The 20,134-nt window shown below is 51.2% G+C and overlaps 1 protein-coding gene across 1 annotated transcript; it reads right to left on the bottom strand.

Moving 5' to 3' along the window:
• Positions 1 to 380: 380 nt before the first annotated feature.
• BEST1 (bestrophin 1) lies at positions 381 to 13,318 on the bottom strand. Its single transcript, XM_049820069.1, has 10 exons — positions 12,956 to 13,318; positions 10,440 to 10,599; positions 9,427 to 9,521; positions 8,782 to 9,015; positions 7,540 to 7,694; positions 6,370 to 6,447; positions 4,660 to 4,812; positions 4,073 to 4,153; positions 3,058 to 3,209; positions 381 to 2,704 (listed from the first exon to the last, which is right to left on the bottom strand). Exons 2-10 carry the CDS (start codon positions 10,589 to 10,591, stop codon positions 1,504 to 1,506), a joined length of 2,301 nt encoding a protein of 766 aa, XP_049676026.1. The 5' UTR covers positions 10,592 to 10,599; positions 12,956 to 13,318; the 3' UTR covers positions 381 to 1,503.
• Between the last annotated feature and the right edge of the window lie 6,816 nt (positions 13,319 to 20,134).

Below are 20,134 nucleotides of genomic sequence, written 5' to 3'. Positions count from 1 at the left end.
CTCAGGAGCAAGAGGCCTGTACTTGCAGGATTGTGCTCCATAATAATTGTTGTGACAGTTGTCTTAAGTTGGCCATGGATGAACGAATATATTAGAGGGATCAGGTTTTACTTGCCTTTTTTTTCCCTCAATCCAGTGAGATCCTCTGCAGGAATTGCTCAGTGACTAAAGTTGTGTTTTAAATGCCACTGCCACTGAAGCTGTTGCTGTAATGAATGTGCAAGGGAAGGAAGGCTTGAGTATCTGGGCTTCCTGAATTGATCCCTGTGAATTTAGATGAGGGTACTGAAGGGGGAGGAGGGCTAGGACCTCACTAGGCATCTGCCTGTCTAACAAATGGCACTACAGTTGTGTGTGGAGAAAGTGTACTGTGAATCAAGACTTTAGAGCTGTGTACTGTAATCAGGCTGGACTGAAACAGCAGTGCTGCTTGAACTGCCTCAAGGGCACTGTCGGGTGTTGCAGCGGGTGGTGGTGACATCTGCCTAGGTCTAACAGCTGTATTTGGAAGGCAGAGAGGGTAGGCAGCTGTTGTGAAGGCACTGGAAGGGATGTGGGAAGTGGAGTAAATTTGTCATGTGCCCCCTGTGATATGGGAGATTTGCAGCTGTTTCTAAAGACAGAAGTAGGAAAACTTACATGGTTTCCTATCATTGCGTGGAAACTAAAATGAGGAAACAAAACAGGTGGTCCTGGACTTCAGCCTTGCTTTTATTTTCTTAGGGAAGACAGTAAAAACTCATAGCTATATGGTGTCTGCTAACATCCAGATGGCTGCTTCTCTGAGCACTGTCAAATCAGTGGCAGATGTGAGTGGAACTTCAAAAGGAAGCAATGTGCTGGGCAAATACCGTTGGTTGCAGCCACCTGTTCTAGTGGGCACTTGCCCTGCCTTATCCCATTACTTTTCCAGTACTGGAAAACGCCAGCTAGACCTGACTTCCAAGAAGCACTGTGGGTCTGCATCACAGATGATGTGACTTGCTTCAGTCCCTTACTTTCCCTGGAGTATCTTGTCAGTAGTGCAAGTCCTGCCTGAGCGATGGGTCTTGTGACAAATGTGAAAGGGAAGCTCAAGTTTCAATTCTTGCTGTGATGAGGAGGGGGTTGGTATCCTGATTAACTATTCCTCTTCTGGTTTGGGCTGTGCCTGCGCTCCAGGCTCTTGAGGCTGCTACCTGCTGAGCTATTGCTCTGCTGTTAGGTGTCTGCAATGCTCAACCCTCGAAGTCTTGTTCTTTTGCTACAAATGCAGAGGGGATTTTGTTTTGTTATTACGGCAACACTGAAGTTGTGCCTGCTACCGTACCTGGAGCCAGTAGCAGCCTGTCATTCGTGCTGGCTTTAGCCTAGGCTGGGCTCTAGCTGCATGTTGCAGCCCTAGGTGGTTTGGCTGCGCTGCCCTTCTGTTTGGGTGAGTGCCAGTGTGGCCAGGTGTAAAGACACTGCAATATCACTAATATGGCAGGTATCTCAACAGAACTGTGTATGCCTCGGTCTCCCCTAGCTGTACTGCTCTATCTGCTCTTCACATGTGCTTTCACTGGTCTCCATGATCACCTCCATCAGCCCCACATAGTCACCTTCGGCTAGAGAGATGCCAGAGTCATTAGGGGACGGACTCTCTGCTCTTCTTGGCTCTTTTGTAGGGGGAGTATTGGTGCTTTCATTTTCAGTCTCTCTCGTGTTCCTGGAAACTTCTCCTGGATGCTGGTCTGGAGCGCTGGCTGCATCTTCTAAACTTAGGCTGCGAGCATCAGGGCCCGTGTTCCCCATGTGGGATCTCTCCAGCGCTGGAGATGTTACAGGAGTGAATGAGAAGCAGAGGGAGGCACTGCCTCTGGGGGTTTTGTTACTGGGGGTGTGAAAGGCGCTTGAATGCTCAGAATTGGGAGTGGCTGATGCTGTGTTCTCCAGGGTTAGCCAGGGTGGGTGCGAAGCTTTTGAGCTCTTCAGACTCTTGAAGCTACCGTGCTTTTCGTGGTCTGGGGACTCTGCTAAGAAGGGGAATTTAGGGCTCTGTGATGCTGTGGACTGAGCTCCCGGACTTCCTGTGGTGGTAGCTTCTCTGCTTTTACTGTTAGAGTTGCTCTTTTCTTCTTCTGCTGTTGCAACCGGTGAGTCGGGACCTTTGCTCCGATCTGTTGGCCAAATAAATGTTTCCTTTGCACCTGAGCCAAGGGAGCTCTGGCTCTTATACGTGTCGCTGACCCTGGAAGGTGAGGAGTTGACGATGACATCCCGAAGAGAAGTTGAGCATGCAGCGATGCTGGAGAGTGCGGGAGGCTTCTTGCGGCCTTGGCGTCTAGAAGGGAAAATCATGGGGATAGAGCTGATGGGTGTCTGTGGAGCACTGTAGAAACCAGGTCTCTCATAAAATGGGGTTGACATGAAGGCGTCAAACTCCCTTAGTTTTCCATCTTCGCTGTCCCACTGCTCCTGTGAGCTGGAGTCTCCCCTTGGCTGACTGATGCTGCAAGGGCTTGCAGACTTGCCCACATCTTGGTACGTATAATGGGAGAAGGGGGATGTGGGGTCTCCTCGCCTGCGCAGCAGGTTCATCCGGGAAGAGGACCTGGAGAAACTCGGTGACTGGACGCCGAGGAGGCGGCCCAGGTGCCCCAGTAATGGTGTAGAGTGGTTGGCCTCCTCGTTCTCTTTAATTTGCTCCAAGGGCTGGAACTCCATCTCTTCTTTCTGCATGCTGGGGAAAGGCAAAATGGGCTGTTACACAGCCACAAAAAGAGGTGGTTTCTGGTGGAGAGCCTGGCAGCGCAGGGAATGCTACTGCCAGTGACAAGCCTCTCTCTTCCTGTATTGCCATTAGATATGTGTCAGGCCCCCCACAATAGGGATGCTCATAGTAGAGGGGAGGGGGGAAAGAGGTTAAAAGCATCCTTTTCTGCAGAGGATGTTGGCTATTGTCTCTGGTTAAGCCTAAAAGTATCTTGGGGCAAGATTTCACAGACTATAAAGAGATTACTGCTTCCTCTTACCCCTCAAGTATAATATCCTGCACAAGACCTGACTGTTCGGACACCCTGTGGCTGCACTCACCTGATATCAAAAGTTGAGCCAAGGAACGATGGGCGCTTGTACTCAGCAGTGGCTGCCGTGTAGGGTGGCTGGGGATCAGGCTCATTCCAGTACAGGTCCTTCTCCAGAATGGGTAAATCCTGATGCATCTCATCCACTGCCATAAGGGAGACCTGTAGGGGACAGCAGAAATGTCATACGGGGTGAGCAGCATTACCTGTGCCTATTATCAGTGGACAAAGGAATGCAGGGCAGGAAGAAGCAACGTAGCATGGAAGCGAGCCAAGTGGCTGGGTTTGCTATGTGCTCTTCTGCCACTTGGGTTGTTTCTCACACGGAGAGATTTAATTAATTGGAAGGAAAGTGATGGTGAAGGAGACAGGAAAGCAATATGTTCACTAGGACAGAAGGGCTCAGTGTTAGGAAGGGAAGGTGGGGAGTTATTGCATGGAAGAAAGCAGAGGAGGCAGTTCTAGATACAGACACAGGGTGGAAAAGCTAGGGAGAGGCAAGAATGATGTGTCGTTCAAAGGTAGCAAGGGTGTGAAATGAACAGTCCGGATCCATCTTGTGTGCCAGCGCGTGGACTTAAGCTGCGATCGGTCTCTGTGTACAAAGATATGCCAAAAGCCCTGTCTTCCCTGGGGTGGGGAGGGTCTTCCCGGCACAGGTCTTGCCCCAACATTCTTCCCGGAGCCTGGGGTGCCTCCTTGGCTGCTGAGGGGGCACAATGAGCTGGCCCCCTTCACCCTCGTATTTCTTGGGAGGCCTTATGCTCTTCTCCTGCTCTCCTAGCCGTCTCCCTCTGGAGATCCTGGGCCCCTTCTTAATGTGCAGCCACCGACGCCTCAGGAAAGCACAAGGGCACTAGGGACCGCTTCTCCGCTCCATTGCAGGCACGGCAGGTAGGCAGCAGAGGGGTCGCAGGAGAACTTTGTGACTGCGCTGATGGGGCTCGCTAAACCCTCGGGTGCAGTCCTGCCTCACTGTTCCTCTGCAGGTCAGGCTCATCTGGAGGATCCTGCCTTCACTTTACCTGCAGGTTCCTGTCGATGAGCCAGTTGGTTTCAAAGTCATCATCGTCCTCCCCAAAAGGGTTGATGAGTTGCTCGGCCACCTGCATGTGGAGAGCGCATAGCAAAGGTCATCATGGTCATACCTGCCCCTTTCCCTGCAGGGAGAAGACCTGTGCGGCAGAGTCAAGTGTGGCGTCCCCTGAATTCGGAGCGATGCTGTTCCTCCCAGAAAGGGGTGGGTTAAAAATGAAGGCTTGCCAGCGGCTGGGAGACATTGGTACACACAGGTAACTGCCCCTTGCTCACACAGCCCTCCTGCAGCTGCAGACCACCCCTGCAGGTAAAGTATAGCCTACTGCCTCTCTTTTTCCCCAAACTAGTCAGGACCAAAGCTTAGGAAAGCTGGAGCTGATCCCAGGGTGAGATACTCAGAAACTGAGGAGGTCTTGGCAATACTCTCAGCCCCTGTTGGCTTCCCGTTTGTCTGCCAGTCCCTGGCATGTCGCCCATAGGCCAGAGAACACAGCTGGGTCCCTGGTGAGCACACACTGGGAAAAACCCATAGCTGGGTCAGATTCCAGCTCCAGACGTATTTTCTTGGACTTACCTTTAACCAGCCAGCATAGAAGAAGAACTGCAAAAAAGTAAAGACAGGCACGAAGAGATCTAGTTCATGGCCAGGATATGCTTTTTCTGGATCCAGGAACTGCCGCCCGATCAGACAGGCCAGGAAGAAGCTGTAAACAGCCACGGTCACCACCTGGGAAAGATGCCAGAGGACACACCAGAGGAGTTTGAGTTCCCAGCTTGCTTTCCCAGCATCTCTCTTCAGTTCTATCCCACACAACTCCAAAGAGTGGCAAGCTGCTGCAGAGCTACTGGCTCTGTAACCTCTTGAAAGCCTTGGATTCAGTTATGACAGGCTTTTGCAGGAAGATGCATTTCCACTGCAGAAAGCTTTAAATATGCCCTTTGCCCTTACATATACTGTATTTCATTCCACGCTATTCCTGGAATGACATCCATGTAGGCGTCACAGAAGGATAGTGGCAGAAGAAAGCACATGACATCCTGGATGGAAAGAGCTTAAACAACTGACACATGGCTGCATGGTTGTTCTGCTGCCAAAGTAAGGGGTGCTGTAAGCTTTTTTTCATTCTTGTCCTTGCCTCTCCTGAAAGCTGTCTCGAGCCCCTCACGGCTCAGTCCATGCTGGCAGCCTGCTTCCAAGTCAGGGAGGGAAGCCCTAGCAGTGCTGCCAGCTTTGAACTAGCTCTTTCCTTCCTGGTCTTCATGCTGGGGCTTTTTTATGTTTGCCTGCTTGCTTGCCCGGATTTCAGGCTACAATGAGCTTTGTGCTTTTCTCTGTAATCACGGGACTGGAAACTTCCCCTTTTCAAATTAAAAGCAGCTGAGACTTTTGCGTGGTCTCTTGACGCAACAAGCAAGGGGGTTAAAAAAAACTACCCAGCATCACAAGACTCTTGAGACAGCCATGCAGTTCCTTGCAGTGAACAGTGCAGGGCTGTTTCATGATGGGCAGGATAGAGAGTGCCTGGAATGACAGATTTTTTGCGTTGTGGATGGGCACCTATGAAAAAACGGGTTGTGTACTGCAGAGGGGGCAAAGACATGCTATGATGCTGCTTTTGTTCCTAGAGTGCAGGACACTGGTCTGTACAGGAATATAGTTCCCCAACGTGTTTCCCATTAACCTTCAGGGCTGCGTGAACGGAAGCAGTTCCCCTTTCACGGCGGAGTGCATTAGTGTTATCTGAGCAGCTGGATTGTATAAGACAAAGGAGCAAGTTGGTGCCGAAGTGTCTGTCTGGGTTTGCATCAAGAGAGCTATTAAGCAGCTGAGTACGCGCACACAGCTCTCTCACACACATGGAACAACTCCATCAGAGCTGCCCTGCCTGCTGGAGCAGCTTTGCTGGCAGACAGATCTCAACTCTGCTGAGTAGGAAGGAACTGCTTCAGGGACGTGCTCCCTGCAAGGTGGTGCAGGGAGTGGGTCTGTGTGTATCTTGTGTTTTCCGTGTGGCACACATCGTGGTTACTTACCCCTGGACGGTGGGTGTTTCTGTAGAGGTGGCTGTGTCCGAGTGAGGGAAATAAGGCTGGGTGTGTGCTGCTAAGCTACGTATGTGAGAGAGCCGATGGGTGTAGGTGTGGATGAGGGGTCCGAGTGTATCTCTCGTCAGCGTGGTCTGTGTGTGGGTCAGGTGTGGGTGTAAATGGGGGTGCCCCTTGTAGCATGGGGCAGCGTGCTCAGGCAGGCAGCAGAGCAATAGGTGGGGGGTTCCCTTCTCACCTGAGTGTAGACCAGGGGGATGCTGATCCAGTCATACCCATAGAGTCGCCCGCACTGGCTGCGCAAGGTGTTGAGCTCCTGCAGTGGGGAAAAGGAACGGCCTGTCAGCCTAACTTTGCATCTCCTTGCTGGGGACGCTGAGCCTCTCTGGCCCCATCGGCCCCCGTTGCTCCAGCCCATTCCCTCCTGCTCACAACTCCTCTGGAAGTGGGGGGGGGGGGTTCAGCAAGGACTCCGATTCCTTTGGTGTCCAGCCTTACCCCAGCGGACCACCAGAAGGGTCTCACACTTGCCCTGGAGGAGCTCCCTGCTGCCTGGGTGTCTCCGTCTGAGCCCAAGATCCCTTCCTAGCTCACTTCATAGCAGAGTTTCTCTCCTCACAAAATGAGCAGCCAACAGGTTAGGCAAAGAATATCTCAGGAGCATCCATTTCTCTCTCCTGACTATATAGTGAGTCTAGATAAATAGCCCAGGGGGAGATCTTTCTCTCTGGGCAGATGAATCTCATTCCAGGCAACAGAGACAATGTGACTTTCTCTGCATATGAATACCAGGAATAATGAGCTGCTCTGGACCTTTTTTCTCTGCAGCTGGGCAGGGATCATTGCCAGGTCTTGCATGTGGAGCATGGCCTGCTTCCCAGGGCTATCTAAGAGTTTTCAATAGTGAAGTTTTCTACAGGGACTTTCGTTGTTGGGGATGCTTTTGACCTCTCCCGGGCTCTTTCAGATACATGCTTCCTTGTGGCTTTTCGTCTGTATCCTAGAGACATCCACTGGCCACTGTTGGCTGCTCTGAAGTGTATGAAGGCTGGAGGAAAGCTGATCAAGGACCTGCTACGTGGGTGTCTCCCATTACCGCACCTAGATGTGAGTCCCATGGTTCCTCCCAGTCCCACATTTGAGAAAGATGTCACATTCCCCTCACCTCTAATATATGTGACATTGCTACCATGTCAGCAGGCCATGAAAACCTCTGTTCTGTCACAAGCTGGAGCGTGGCAGTGGGAGCATTTACCATCAAAGTTAATGTAATATCCCCAGGGATGGGCTTGGCTCACTGTCCTACCTCACCATTCCTATTCTTTGCCTGACTCTGGAAATCCCTGTAGTTCCACCTAGAGGACTGGATGAGGATCTCAAGCAGTTGCCTATTGCCTCTGTCACTCACATTCAGGATGCCTTGGAGCAGCACGCTGTCCCGGATCCTTCCCTCATTCCTTGCCTTCACGGCCAGATTGGAGAACCACACACACGGGATCCAAAACTTGTTGTGGGGGGAATTCAAGCTTTCAAACTTCTTGTGCTCTTCTGGTGTCATGAGGCCTGGGTGGAAAAGAGTAGATGGGAGAGGGATGGCCGTAGAGGGCAGAAAGGAATTGATCTGGTCTGGAGTGAAAACATCTAAATCTCAGGTGGTCACCTTAGCTCTCCTTAAAAATCACAGGAAAGACGCAGGCACTCAGCCTTTGGGAGACACATAGAAGGAAAGTAGTCTTGTTAAAACAGTGAGTTATGGAAGTGTGAAAGGCAGGCTTTTCTCATTTCCCTTTGGATGTCTGCAGCGTATCTGACCAGATCACAGTCAGCAGGGAGATAAAGTACTGCTGAGGGTGCAATTGCCTGGTGTACATAGACATTTGTTGAGAATAGGATAACTTGTGTCCTAGAAGCGCCTGTTTCTCTCTCTGGATTGCAAAGGGAACCCAGCTGACTAGGGCAGGTGCAGACATCTCCCTTTGGGCAGACTGGGAAATGTTGTACCTTGAGGAGCATCTTCAGACAGGATTCAGGGTGCCCAGCAGTTAAGGTTGGAGGTCTGAGGTTCCAATTCCCACCTGCCCAGTGGAAAACTGTTGCCCTGAGAGAGGACAAACATGACCACTTGGCAGGGGTCTGCTCGTGCTCTGCTATAGATCTATGCACCGGATATTTACTATATTAGCACTATTTACTACGGAGAGCTCTTCTCTTCCCATGCACGCTTTCAGTGCAGGGCAAGCAGCTCCCAGTGAAGTCACTGCACCACAGTTACCCTAATCTGATCAGCCAGGGCTGCCCTGTGGCCTGCAGCATATCTGCATTCACAAACCGGACCTCAACACTCTCCTTATGTAAAAAATTCGGGCAGAGATCCTTCATCTTTCAAACGAGCCTTCCAGCCACTAGTAGGAACAAGCACGCTGTGCAATGGGGAAATATAAACAGTTGATTATTTCAGAAGAGCAGAGCTAGGGCATGAGCAGATGCTTAGCACCCGCTGCAGACATCAGCTGAGCCCATCGCAGCACTACCCCATCTCCAGTCTGGAGGGCATGTGGCCCTTTCCAAGCCTCTTTGCCCCAAAACCAGCAGGCAGGTGCTGCTGCCTGCTTGTTGCCAGAGCTGTGCAGAAGGCAGTACCAGTACTCACCTGCCCTCACGACGTGCTCCATGCTGGGGAAGCGCTTGTAGACAGCAGTGCTGACTGAGCGCAAGATCAGCACGCTGCACAGGTTGCTGTAGCGCATGAGGGTGCGACGCAGGAGCCTCCCGTATTCGTCCTCCCCATCTACGTTGCAGGAGACCAAGTTCATGATCCGGTCAGGCCATGGGATGCTCTCATACTGAGCCCACCAGCGGGACACCACCAGAGCCACGTAGAAACCTAGAGGTGAGCCGAGCAAATTAGCTGTCCTAAAGAAGTGGGAGATGTAAATGCTTATATGTAGGAATTCTGGTACTGCGCGTACAGGAATGGGTGCAAGCATGCCTGGAGGGCAATTCAGATCTCCATGCTGACGTTAGGGTATGGGTTTCACAGTATATTTGGTGCTATTTTGTCCTTGCCCTCCTGGCAGAACCCAGAACATGCTAGTACACCTGGCCAGTGCAAGCTGTGTGCTGGGGGCATACCTCACAGCTGCAACATGGCATGATGTATTCTGCTTGAGTTTTACTAAGGCAAAGGCAGGGATCTGCTCAGTGATTCTTGCCTGCCTGCAGAGCTACATCAAACCAGGGAGAAGAAATGCTCTCCCTTTCCCCTCCGTGTGTGTTCCCAAACAGAGCTCCTTACCCAGCACAAAGGACACAGGGATTAGCTCAGCATAGCTGTTGCAGTAAAGCGCCAGCTTCTCAAACATCAGCCTTTGGCTCTCGCTCAGGATCAGCCTAAAAGGGAGAAAGAGAAGCATCAGCCTCAAAGAAGACTTGGTGCCTTGTTGGGCCTGCTGGGATAGGAGTCTGGCAAGGGAAGCCAAGGATGGGTAGTCGCGACACTGCCACGCCATCAGTCTGGGGATGATGCGAGCAAACAGCCCTCGTGTGCCTGGGACATCAGCCCACCTCCCCAAAATACCCTGCTGACCAGTCGAAAGGAGCTGGAAGTGGTCACTGGCAGAGAGCGTGTGGTAAGTGATGCAGTCTGATGTCAGGGACTGCCTCTATTTTTCTCACGCAGCGCAGCGCTATGTGGTATCAAAGGTTTGACACGAGCTTGGATGTGCACCACTTAATATCCTGCAAAATGTCAGTCCAAGCTCTGCTCTTAGGTGAGTCCCTGCCTCTTTCTTAGAGCTGCTTTCCTACCTCCGTGCTACATCTGTGAATGAACCAGCTAGGGGAACTCCCTGTCTTTGCTCACCAAAACCAGACCAGCCACAGAATACAGTTGCCTTATCCCAGATCTGTGGTCCCAGAGCTGATGTCTGCTCTCAAAAATGTACCCAAGGTATTGCCTGTTGTGTAAGAAGGGAAACTCCCTCCTAAAACTCCCCACTGTGAGACATCTCCAGTATTAGTTCAGCCTTGGTCTCCACTGATCTACACGCTATTCTTCTATCGGTAATCATCAAATGCAACTCTTCATCTCAGGGAAGAGAAACTGTGTTCCTTCCCAGGACAGAAAAAGGACATTTGTCAGCGGCTAAGCCATACTGGAGCAGTTCTTTTCCTCCTGTGGCTGATGAGTGGCTGGCCAGCTCGTCTTCACCAGGACCACTGTCCCAATACTTTGTCGCTCAGTTGTCCTGCTCCAGGACAGGCTGAGAGTGAGGGGCTGTGTTAGTGTCGGAGTGTAAGGATGCTTACCTGTAGACAAGACTGATGGTGAAGTAGAGAGAGATGAAAATAAGGAACTCGGAGTAGAGAAGTTTGTAGATACTTCCTTTCCATTGGAGCAGGAGCTGTGAGAAGGTGCCTAGGCGGGCGTCAGCTACGCGGTTGGTGTATGTCACTGTCATCACAGATCCTAGTGGAGACACAAAATGAGCAGATGTTGAAGCTGCCAGCAAGCTTGCACAGAGGGAGGAGACAGGGACACCTCAAGTGTCCCAGCAAGCAAGCAAGATGGAAGGAAGGAAGGGAGAAAGAAACAAGGAGTTGGGATCAAAAGACAGGTAAGATGAAGTCAGTGACATAGAGAACCAGGAGGAAATTTATGGTAGGCAATTAATTTCATGAGCTTGCCATATTTTTCCTGTCTTTGAGTTGTATGTGAGCTGGTTACAGTGATAGAGAATATACTTTCTGGTGGAGCCCTTAGTTTCTAGTGTTTGTTTATCAGCATTCAAGTGGGGCTGGTTAGTCGGACGGAACAGAGCGCATGTGCCACTCCCTTCCACAGAACAGTTGTTTACGATTAATTCTCAGGGTCACAAACTCCAAAGTTGCTTACTATATTTTTTTTTCTTGTAGTATTTGCTTCAAATACATTGTTTCTGTAAATCTGATTGTCAGGAAGTGTCTTCCTGGAATACTGCTAGCAAACAAAAAAAAGAAATGCAAAGGAAAGCAAAAAACCCAGATCCAGATGAAGGTACCCCTGGGGATCTGACAGTTTTTGTAGCACTTGACCAGCAAGTATAGCTGTCTTTAAATTTGGGCTGAGGGCCATATCTGGACCGTGCTGGTCCTAGTCCTGCAGGCAGAACAGCACTCCTTGTTAGAGAACTGAGGGATGGAGTTTGTCCAGGCTCACAGAGCACAAATTCCAGCAATTCCACCTCCTCTCTCCTTCAACCATACATTGCACAATACATCACGCTGGGTGTAAAAAGGCATTCAGGCTCATGAAATGCTTCCCAATCACGCAGCATCCCCATTGCACTTCTAGTCTAACCCTGGATAAGTAATTCCTTATCATCATTTAATAATCAGACTCATATTCATATAAGCCTACATTTGTGAAGAAAACCAAACCACTGTAATCCATGCCAAGCAGATAAGTCAATGATCCCTTGGTCCATAAATAATTATCCAATGTGAAAATTATTGGTATTTCTAAATCAAAGTATGTTACCAGGATGTTACACAGACATTACTGTCTAACAGAGACAATAATGTTAATAGTTATGGGGCCTTGGACTTTTCCCTGAACGATGGAGACAAAGAAGCACTTCAAGGGACAGTTCAGACCTTACTGCTCTGTAGCAGCAGCTGAAGGCAGGTTAGTTAGTGTACATGCTCCTCATCTAAGCATCTCAGTGAAAGATCTACAGTTAGGTGGGGACAACTCGGGTCTCAGTGAGCTAGTACTGTGAAGAAAAACAGCAAACTCTCTTTTGTTGGCTACTTCAACCAAATAGCATCTTTGTCCTGGCTTTGGCTTTTCCGTGCTGCTCCTCCCTTGGGTTTCCCTGTTATAAGTCTCCCCAGGTCCCCTCTCAAAGTTGTATCAGAGGAGCAGAGCTGGCACCTGCCCTGTCAAGGGCTCCCCAGCTGCACAAACGCACCTTTCACTAGAGCCTCGTGTACATTCATGCCGTTTCCATATGTATTTCTGGCCAGTGCACAGGACCTAGAAGAGTGGTTTTTAACTGCCCTAGAGACTGCACACAAAGGGAGTATAAAGATGAGAAATGTATGCAAACACCCTTAAATTTGTTGGGGGCTGCTTACAGAGAGCTGGCTGTTTTCTCTATGCTTTGGGTCTTGAAAGTACTCAGGGAGACTCTTTGTTGCATAATTCCAATACAGATTCACTCTTTACCAAAGATGGAAAACTTCAGCTCTTGCCCTTGTAAATAATGGATGTCACGCACCTCTATGCAGTTCTGCTCCAGCACAGGATCTCGGGTTTTTCCCAGTGCTTTTTCCTCCAGCCCTGAATGATTAAGGCACTTCCCTGCCCACCTGCCGGCTTGTGCGGGACTGCCCCAGGATGCCGCTCGGCAGCTGGCACACTCAAAATACCACTCGGGGTTGAGGTACATGGTGGAAGGCTACTCGCCGCAGCACCGGCACTGCCACACGGGAGTCGGTATGGGGAGAAAGAGCCGTGCCCTGCATCGCGCTGGCACAGCCCGTTCCCCAGGGATCCGCTGCCTGCATCCACCTGCCTGATCCGTCGGGACTAACCATTGCACCTGAAGGTCGACCGACGCTAATCAGACTGTGGGAGTCCACAGCAAGCAAGATTCTGCAACAGCAAGCCCACGTCAGGTGCATTACCCGCCACGCACGATGGCAAACAGACACGAGCATCTATCGCAAAGACGGAGAGCAAGCGGGTACAGCGGACAGATGGAGTGAGAGGAGGTCACGGATAGGCAGGAAGATAGATCTTTGAAGGGATCTATCTGCTTTTGGGAGGACTAGATACTTACAGTCATGGGATCCTGAGCTGTGCTGGAGGCTGTGGAGGTTTGGTCCTGCACGTGTCCTTGCTGGGTCCTTTGTGGCCCACGCCACAGCCCGCCTCCTCGTGCCCCCTTGGCTCATGGGGGGGATTGAACCTGACAGACACGGCGTGCTAAGGAGCCTGAAACCCACTTGGGAGCTGCAGCCGGTCACTTGATGCCATAATCCTTCCTCATTACAAAAGAGACTCTGTTGTCTTTTGCCCCGTTCCCTTCTAATCTTCTGAGTAAGCCCTGCGTGTTTATAGAGGCGGCCGGAGGAGGGGGAGGCAGGGCTGGCTGCTCCGCAACTGCTGCTGCTAACTCCTGGCACAGCCATGGTGGCTGCCAGAAGAGAGGCATTTTTCCTCTAATTCTTTCCTGTTTGGTCCCTTTCTCTGTGTCACAATCTTACAGGAGCCCCAGGAGATTAAGCAGGGCTGGAATTTTCCACAAAGGCTGTAAAACGTGTCACCCTTGGGGGCTGCACAGCCCTCTCTTCCCTGGGGAAACTCCTAGCTCCTTAGCTCAGTGAAAGACCTGGCCCATGCTCTGCCTGGCTCTCAGCAGATGTTTCTCTCGCTGTCTCTGCTGGCCCTGGATGAGTTTGCCCTCTCTTCTAGCTGTAGTTTGGATGCTGGGGACTTCCACTCTGCCACTGGCTCCCCAAGACTCTTCCCAAGTGTTCATTTTCTTTTCCACTTGCTTCTCCAGCAGCGCTCAGAGGCTGTCGCTGCTCTTTCTTGCACGCTACCTTGGGAAACACCGGTCCTTGCCTTTGTCCTCAAGCCTCCACCAAGCCAGAGGACTCGATGCCTCTGTCTCTCCAGGGTCCTCAGTCCCTTTTCTGCTCCCAAGTTGTCCCTCGCAATTGTGACCATCCTTCTCTTTCTTCCACCATCTCTGGCAATCTCTCCTGTCAAGTCTTTTAAGACATTCCCCTTCCATGAAGCTCTGAATCAAGATCCTTCCTTACCAAATTAGTCTTGCTGTGGCACGCGCCCTTCACTGTCAGCAGGCTCCTGGGCAGCAACCCTGTGCCCATAGGCACAGGACTTTGCGTAGCCCACAGCTCGTCAGGAGGACCCCCGTGTCTTTCCATCTCCTTTCTGCTCAATCCCTTGGGAAGTTGTTTCTGTTGTCCAAGGTAGTAGCATCTGTCCCCTAAACACCTATATTTCCTCCATTCAGCTCTTGCTGAGCTGCTACAACATTCAATGACCTGGAGACAAGGAGCTGCTCTGAGCCTTAAGCCAAGCTGTACCCCTGTCTCACCACCTTGGCCCAACTAAATCTGACCCTCCATCGTTTAGCCGGCTGTGGGCCACTGTGGAGGGGGAGCACAGGTCTGATCCCTGCAGGTAAGAGCAGCTGGAGACCCAGACTCCTTGGTGAGGCTCTGTGGGGTTGCCACGTGTGTTTTTTCACTGCTCTTTCTAGCTAGCAGGCACAAAAGTCTCCAATAAAATTAAATGAAGAGCTAGTTCTTGTAATAACCTACTTTCTCTTGCGCTGGTCTATGTGCCTGTGTCTTTGACACTTGTTTAGCATCAGCAGGGGGGATTAATTTTGTCCAAACTGTAGGTTTCTCCTTCCTGTGTGGCTGAGCCTAGGCAAGGGGAGGGTGTTGTGTCACTGTTTCTCTGAAGCAGGCGCTGCCTGGCAGTTGTCTAATGTGGGGTTTCTGGGGCAGTCCTGGGAATTTCTGTCAACGGTGGGGAGATGCTAGTTTAAAACACGGGACTCAGTGCCAGCATCTGAGGTTTTAATTCTGGTGTGGGCTGTAGTGTGTTGCATTACCTCTGATCCTGATTCCTTTTCGACAAAAACGGAGGGAACAATCCTTGCTTCTTCTACCTGGCACCAAAACCAAGGAGATCTCCTGACTTCTGCTAGTCTCTGGGTAGAAGCTGCTCTGTATTGGATCGCGTGATATGCAGAAGGACACGGGCACACATCTGGTGGGATGGGAGTAAGTTACAACACCCGGCTGTGCAATTGGGAGGCTGCCACACGATGTGTTAATGAGAACAGTTATAATTACAGGGGAAAGGGATGGACCTGGAGCGCTTGGCCTTACCAGAGTCCTTCCTGCATGAACACTCTGCATCCCTGGGTGTGCTGCAGCTCCCTGGCCCTGCAGCCCCCCTCCCAGGGGTGACTTTCTCTGGGTAGGTGGGAGGGCAATGCAGAAGAGAACAGGCAGCATGGTGGTTCTGCCGTGTGAGATAAGGACCTGGCAGGAGAAGCAGGGGCACATGGAGGGCCACTGGGTGAGCCTCACATTTGAGGTGTGGAGCTAGATAAGGGCTCTCAGCAGCAGCCGGAGGCAAGCGAGTAGGGGGTTGCCTCGCTGGCCCAACCACAGCAAACTCATCGTATCGACTAAAGGAGCACGTAGCTTTGTGCCTATTGTCATGAGCAGCACCTGCTAGCTCAGGGGGAAAGAGCAGCATCCACCAGGACCAAAACACCCCAGCTGTCCTCCCTTTCTGAAGCCTTGCCCTGGGCAGGCAGTGAGGCAGGGGTGCTGTTTCAGACCCTGGTGTAGCTGCCCCTGTGTAAGTGGCATCTGTCTGGGACAGGAGGTGGTGTGCCCCGGTTTTGCTGAGGATCCGGGACAGTCTTGTCCCTCAGAGGTGTACTTACTGTGTTATCTGCTCTGTTTTGGGGCTGGGCTTGCTATGAGGTCCCTTAAACTTTGCGCCTAGGTTGTGGCTGCTCCCAAAAGGCCCTTTTTATGGCCGGGATCACAGGGCTGGGACAGAGTCCCCAAGTGATTCAGGATTGTGACAATGTCTTGAAACACCAAAGAGCCCTGTGAATGGGGGTAAGAGCTGGGAGAGCACAGGGATGGACCCTCTCTGAAGGCAAGGTGGTCCACACAAAGGTGCAGCTTCACGGTTTGGTCCTCCCCGTTGGGGAGGTATCCAGAAAGAAGGAATTAGTGGACAGGCAGGCTGAGACAGTTCTTGAGGGTCTCAGTGCCTGAGCCCTCATCCCCACATGTGGCAGAGGGACAAAAATGGTTCAGGTGAGACATTTGCTGGAGCTGTCTGGAGTGTTTTGGGTGCTCTTGGGGACTCTAACATGAAACAGCAAAACCTCGAGTGTCCTGCTCTTTGTGGGAGGATGTGCTGGCATCTGGGGGACTCTGCTGCCCTCCTCTGAGAGCAGCTCAGCTGGCAGCTCGTGTGGTTCACAGCTGCTGTTGGGACAGCATGAAATATTTGTGGAATTTAATATGAAAGTAAATAAGTAAGGGGCTACCAGCGTGGCAGCACTGCTTTGATCTCTTTTCATGTCCCCTGTGGCCTCAATCCTTGCAGGCCTTGAGGAAGGTGCTGGTCCAAAAGCCTGCCTTGTACAGAAGCAGAGGAGGAAGCAAGGAGGTGCTGACATCCATCCTCGGTCTCACAGCCCTGGAATCATTCTCATTTTCTCCATTTTACAGATGCAGAGATTGAGTTACTGTGATGGGAAGTGAATTCCCACTTTGGGAACCCCGAAGGGCCACTCTCTGTGCTGGGTTAGCTGCAGCTGCCTGGGAAAGGCACCGTGCCCTTCTTGCTGTCTCCCATAGAATAACAAGTGGGTGCCAAAGCTTGAGAAATCCCTTTCCCTTCTCCAGTTTCAGTGCTGAGATAGACACAGAGGCAGCTGGCATCAGGGGTGTCTCTCAAATTGACATTCTTCCCTGGAATCTGGCGTAAAAAAAATAAAATAAAAAAGTGGAAAGTATCTCAGGAGGTGCTGTTTTGCACAGACAGGATTTACTCTGAGGTTTGAGCTGGCTGTGAATGTTTGAAGAGGATGCAGTGACCCTCAGTGCTTTTGTGAGGATGCCCAGACTTCTTTCCTTTTATGTTGCAGAATTCATCACGGATTTTGCGCCATCCTGGAGGGGGCCCTGAGAGTTGGGGGGACACTAAGGGTGATGCCTGCCCCCCGCATAGCACTCGAGCTCAGTGTGGTAATTTCTTTCTTCGAGGACTATGTGCTGTTCTGACATAGGGAGGGGGTAACTTGCTGCTCTAGTGGAAGAAGCCACGTCCCTGCCAGCCCTACTGCTTTTTACAAGTGTCTTTGTGGGTTTTTTTTCCCAGGTCTGTGGCAAACCAAGAGCCATCTGGTAGCACTGGGCTCCCTACTGCCTGTGAGGCAGAGTTGGCATATGTGTGTATAAGCAGGCATTTGGGATGGCATGGACCAAGCTGCAAGATGTCTGGGAATCCTGGACAAATGCTCAGTACGTGGACAGACTGACTGTACCTCATAGCCTTTTTTTGCCGTCACTGCCTGACACATCTAGGTATGTCTTTGCCCAGGAGAGATCAGCAGTATACCAGCACGACATCTCTCTATTGCTTTGTGGTTTCAGTGCCAAGCTCTTTATCTCCCTCCAAATCCGAGTGCCAGTCTCTGTCTGACCCTCTGCATTTTATTTTTCAGGGGCCTGGAGGGGGACAAATCTCTCCCTCTTCCTCTGGTGTTGCACGGTTTGGTTTCTACAGACATGAAAAGGAGGGGAGAGTCCTTAGTGAGGTCCCCCTTTTCCTGTCTTAGCCACCACGGTGGGGGATTACATTCCAAAGGGAGGACCAAATGTGTTGGTCCTGCACGTCATTTCTAGGGACTGCCTGCTGCCTCCTTGCAGATGTTGTGGGAAGGATGCAGGACTGAGAAGTTTCTGGTTGGATAAACAGCGACCAAATCAGCCAGCAGAAAGACAGACCTTCCTAAAAAGCTGAGGGACAGTCTTCCTTTCTCTCTGGGTTTCCCAGCTTCTCTCCCTCCTTTTCCATCTGGTGTCTCTTCCCCTGGGTTCAGGCTGAACCCTTCCTTCGAATGATGCTGCCGAGCGTGAGGTTGCTCTCTGTCAGCTGTCTGCAGCTGAGGACCAGCAGGACCAGCAGTGTCTCTGGTGCATCTCTGCTCAGTGCCACGATGTGACTTCTCTTAGCAGCATCCATCTGAGCAACACAGCACTGCTGCCCCAGGCTAGCCCCCAGCTCTGCTCTTCTGGCTCTCAGTCAGGAGCTGAGCATTATGCTTTTTCAGGCTTTTCTTTTCACCTTGTTGTCCTGGAACAGGGGCTGCACTTTCTTGGGTGATCAATCTCCATGAAATCAGAGATCTTAGACCCAGAGATCCCAGAGGGCCGTTGCTGAAGCCCTTCCAGCCAGTTGAGAAAACATGCCGCACAGCTGGCCGAGACAGGCGAGAGGGAGGGGAGCGAGTGGGTGGATGAAGCCTGGAGTTTTAGGCCGTTTGTTTTCATTCTCATTTTCATGGCAATAACATCCGGTCTGGGTTTGCTGGGTCAGGGGTGTAGTCCTGCTTTCCAAGCTCTAAAATAATCCCTGTTTCTCCTTCCCTTCCCAGCCTGTGTCTGTTTGGGTTTTTTTCCTTTTTTTTTTTTTTCTTTTTTTTTTTCTTTTTTTTTTTTTTTTTTTAAATTGTAGTAGGATCTGAATCCATGAGCAGACAAGGCAACCCAGAGGAGGCTTCAGCCCTCTCCTGTGACTGGGAAGTATCTGTACTGGGCAGGGTGTCCTAGCTGAGAGCTGCTTTTGCTCTGCAGGTTGGTCTTGCACTTTGTTTGACCCAAACTCAGGATTTTGAGTCCTGCTCTTCATTTGTGACCCATTCAGAGGAAGGTGTGGGCACTGCGGGGGGGAATATGAAGGATCGGGATGATATGGAGGCAGAGAACTTGCTGTCTACAGGAGGCAGTTAGGACCACCAGAAACAGATCCCACCAAAAGGGAACCCCTGCTTTGCTCTGGTGGTTCCCCAGTTGCTCAGTACATATGCATTAGTGTCTGCCTCCACGTAGTCTGGGCTGAGAGGACGTCACCAGTGGGTCAGAGGACCCAGTGGGGTGCCAAAAGTGTATCCCTGCATCTGAGAAACCCAGAGGAAGGCTTGGGGGGGGGGGGTCCTTTCCTTTGTGAAAGAGCTGTGGGGAGCAAGGGACCTGAGGGGACCTGACTCTCAAGAGGTCATAGAAAGCATTAGCAAGATGCTTCTTTGCCTGGAGGAGATGGGAGGATGAGAAACAAAAGGTGAGGAGCCAGGAAGGTCAGTAGCTTGGCAAGGTGGATCTGCACAAGGGATTGAGAACCAGGGGGGTGAGTGGGTACAAGAGACAGAGCAGAGGCAGTGGAATGGGAGAAGATATGGGGGGAAAAAAGGTGACTAAAAATGCCTGTGGCAGTGGGAGGTACCATGTCAGGGCCTTCACAACAGGTATGTGCCACGCTGGGAGACTTGCAGGAGGCAAAGTGGATTTTATGACACGTCATTACCCAGAGGTCAGTGATTTTTTCAGCTTTCATGAAATGTAAATGGGAAATAATGTGGGAGAGAGCAAGGTACTTCCATGGTGTGAGATGAGGGTGCTGGGTTAGAGCTTCCAACTGCACTAGACTTTAAGGTTGTCTGGTGGTTTGTTGTCTCTTTAAACCAGAGGTGGGAGCTGGGTCCTGGTGGTTTGTTGTCTCTTTAAACCAGAGGTGGGAGCTGGGTCTGTGTCTCACCAGCTGCTGGGCTGGACACTTTGGGACACTTCACAACGCTGCCTGGAGGACAGCTAGCCTTGTGCAAAGGGCATGGAGAAGGCAGCGCTTTTCCTGCCTCAAGGCAGCTTGCATGATAACCCTCAGCTTGGGAGTGATTCGTGCTGAGTTTTGCTCTGCTGGGCCAGCCCATTCACCTGGTTATGGAGAAATCTCAGGGTCTGTCCAGGCTTCCTCAATAGCTCTGCCTCTCCTTTGGGGCTGGGAGTGAGGGGGAGCACATGCCACTCTCACCTTGTGACCTGTTATTTTTGCAAGTGGCTGGGGTTCAGCATCCCCAACACATCCTCTTAATGCTTCCTGTCTGCATTATCACTTCTCTTTCTTCCTGCCTTTGTTGGATCCTGGAAGTTCTAGCTTTCTAATCTGAGGACCCTCCGTCCCTGCCAGCCAGGCCTTGGGAGTTAATAATTACAAAGACTAATTACTTCTGGTGCTGCCTTGCAAAGCTGAAGATCTTTCCCCTCCTCCCAAAAGTTCGCTGAAGATAACAAAGGTTACAGCCATCGACACAAACCTCTCGGACACTTCGCTCCGAAACTTCGGATCATGGGGTTAGCCTCTGCTGTCACCGTGGAGCCTGGCC

Source organism: Accipiter gentilis, chromosome 17, assembly GCF_929443795.1.
Source record: "Accipiter gentilis chromosome 17, bAccGen1.1, whole genome shotgun sequence".
NCBI lineage: Eukaryota > Metazoa > Chordata > Aves > Accipitriformes > Accipitridae > Astur > Astur gentilis.
This window is presented reverse-complemented; position numbering and strand designations above follow the sequence as displayed.

Bases quoted from the DNA above. Each gene is read 5' to 3' on its own strand.
- BEST1 (XM_049820069.1), bottom strand. From the start codon at position 10,591: ATGACAGTGACATACACCAACCGCGTAGCTGACGCCCGCCTAGGCACC. The intron at 9,522-10,439 runs GTAAGCATCCTT...TCTCCCTTTTAG, and splicing joins ACCATCAGTCTTGTCTACAG to GCTGATCCTGAGCGAGAGCC. The intron at 6,448-7,539 runs GTGAGTGACAGA...TCCCCACTGCAG, and splicing joins TGCTCCAAGGCATCCTGAAT to GAGCTCAACACCTTGCGCAG.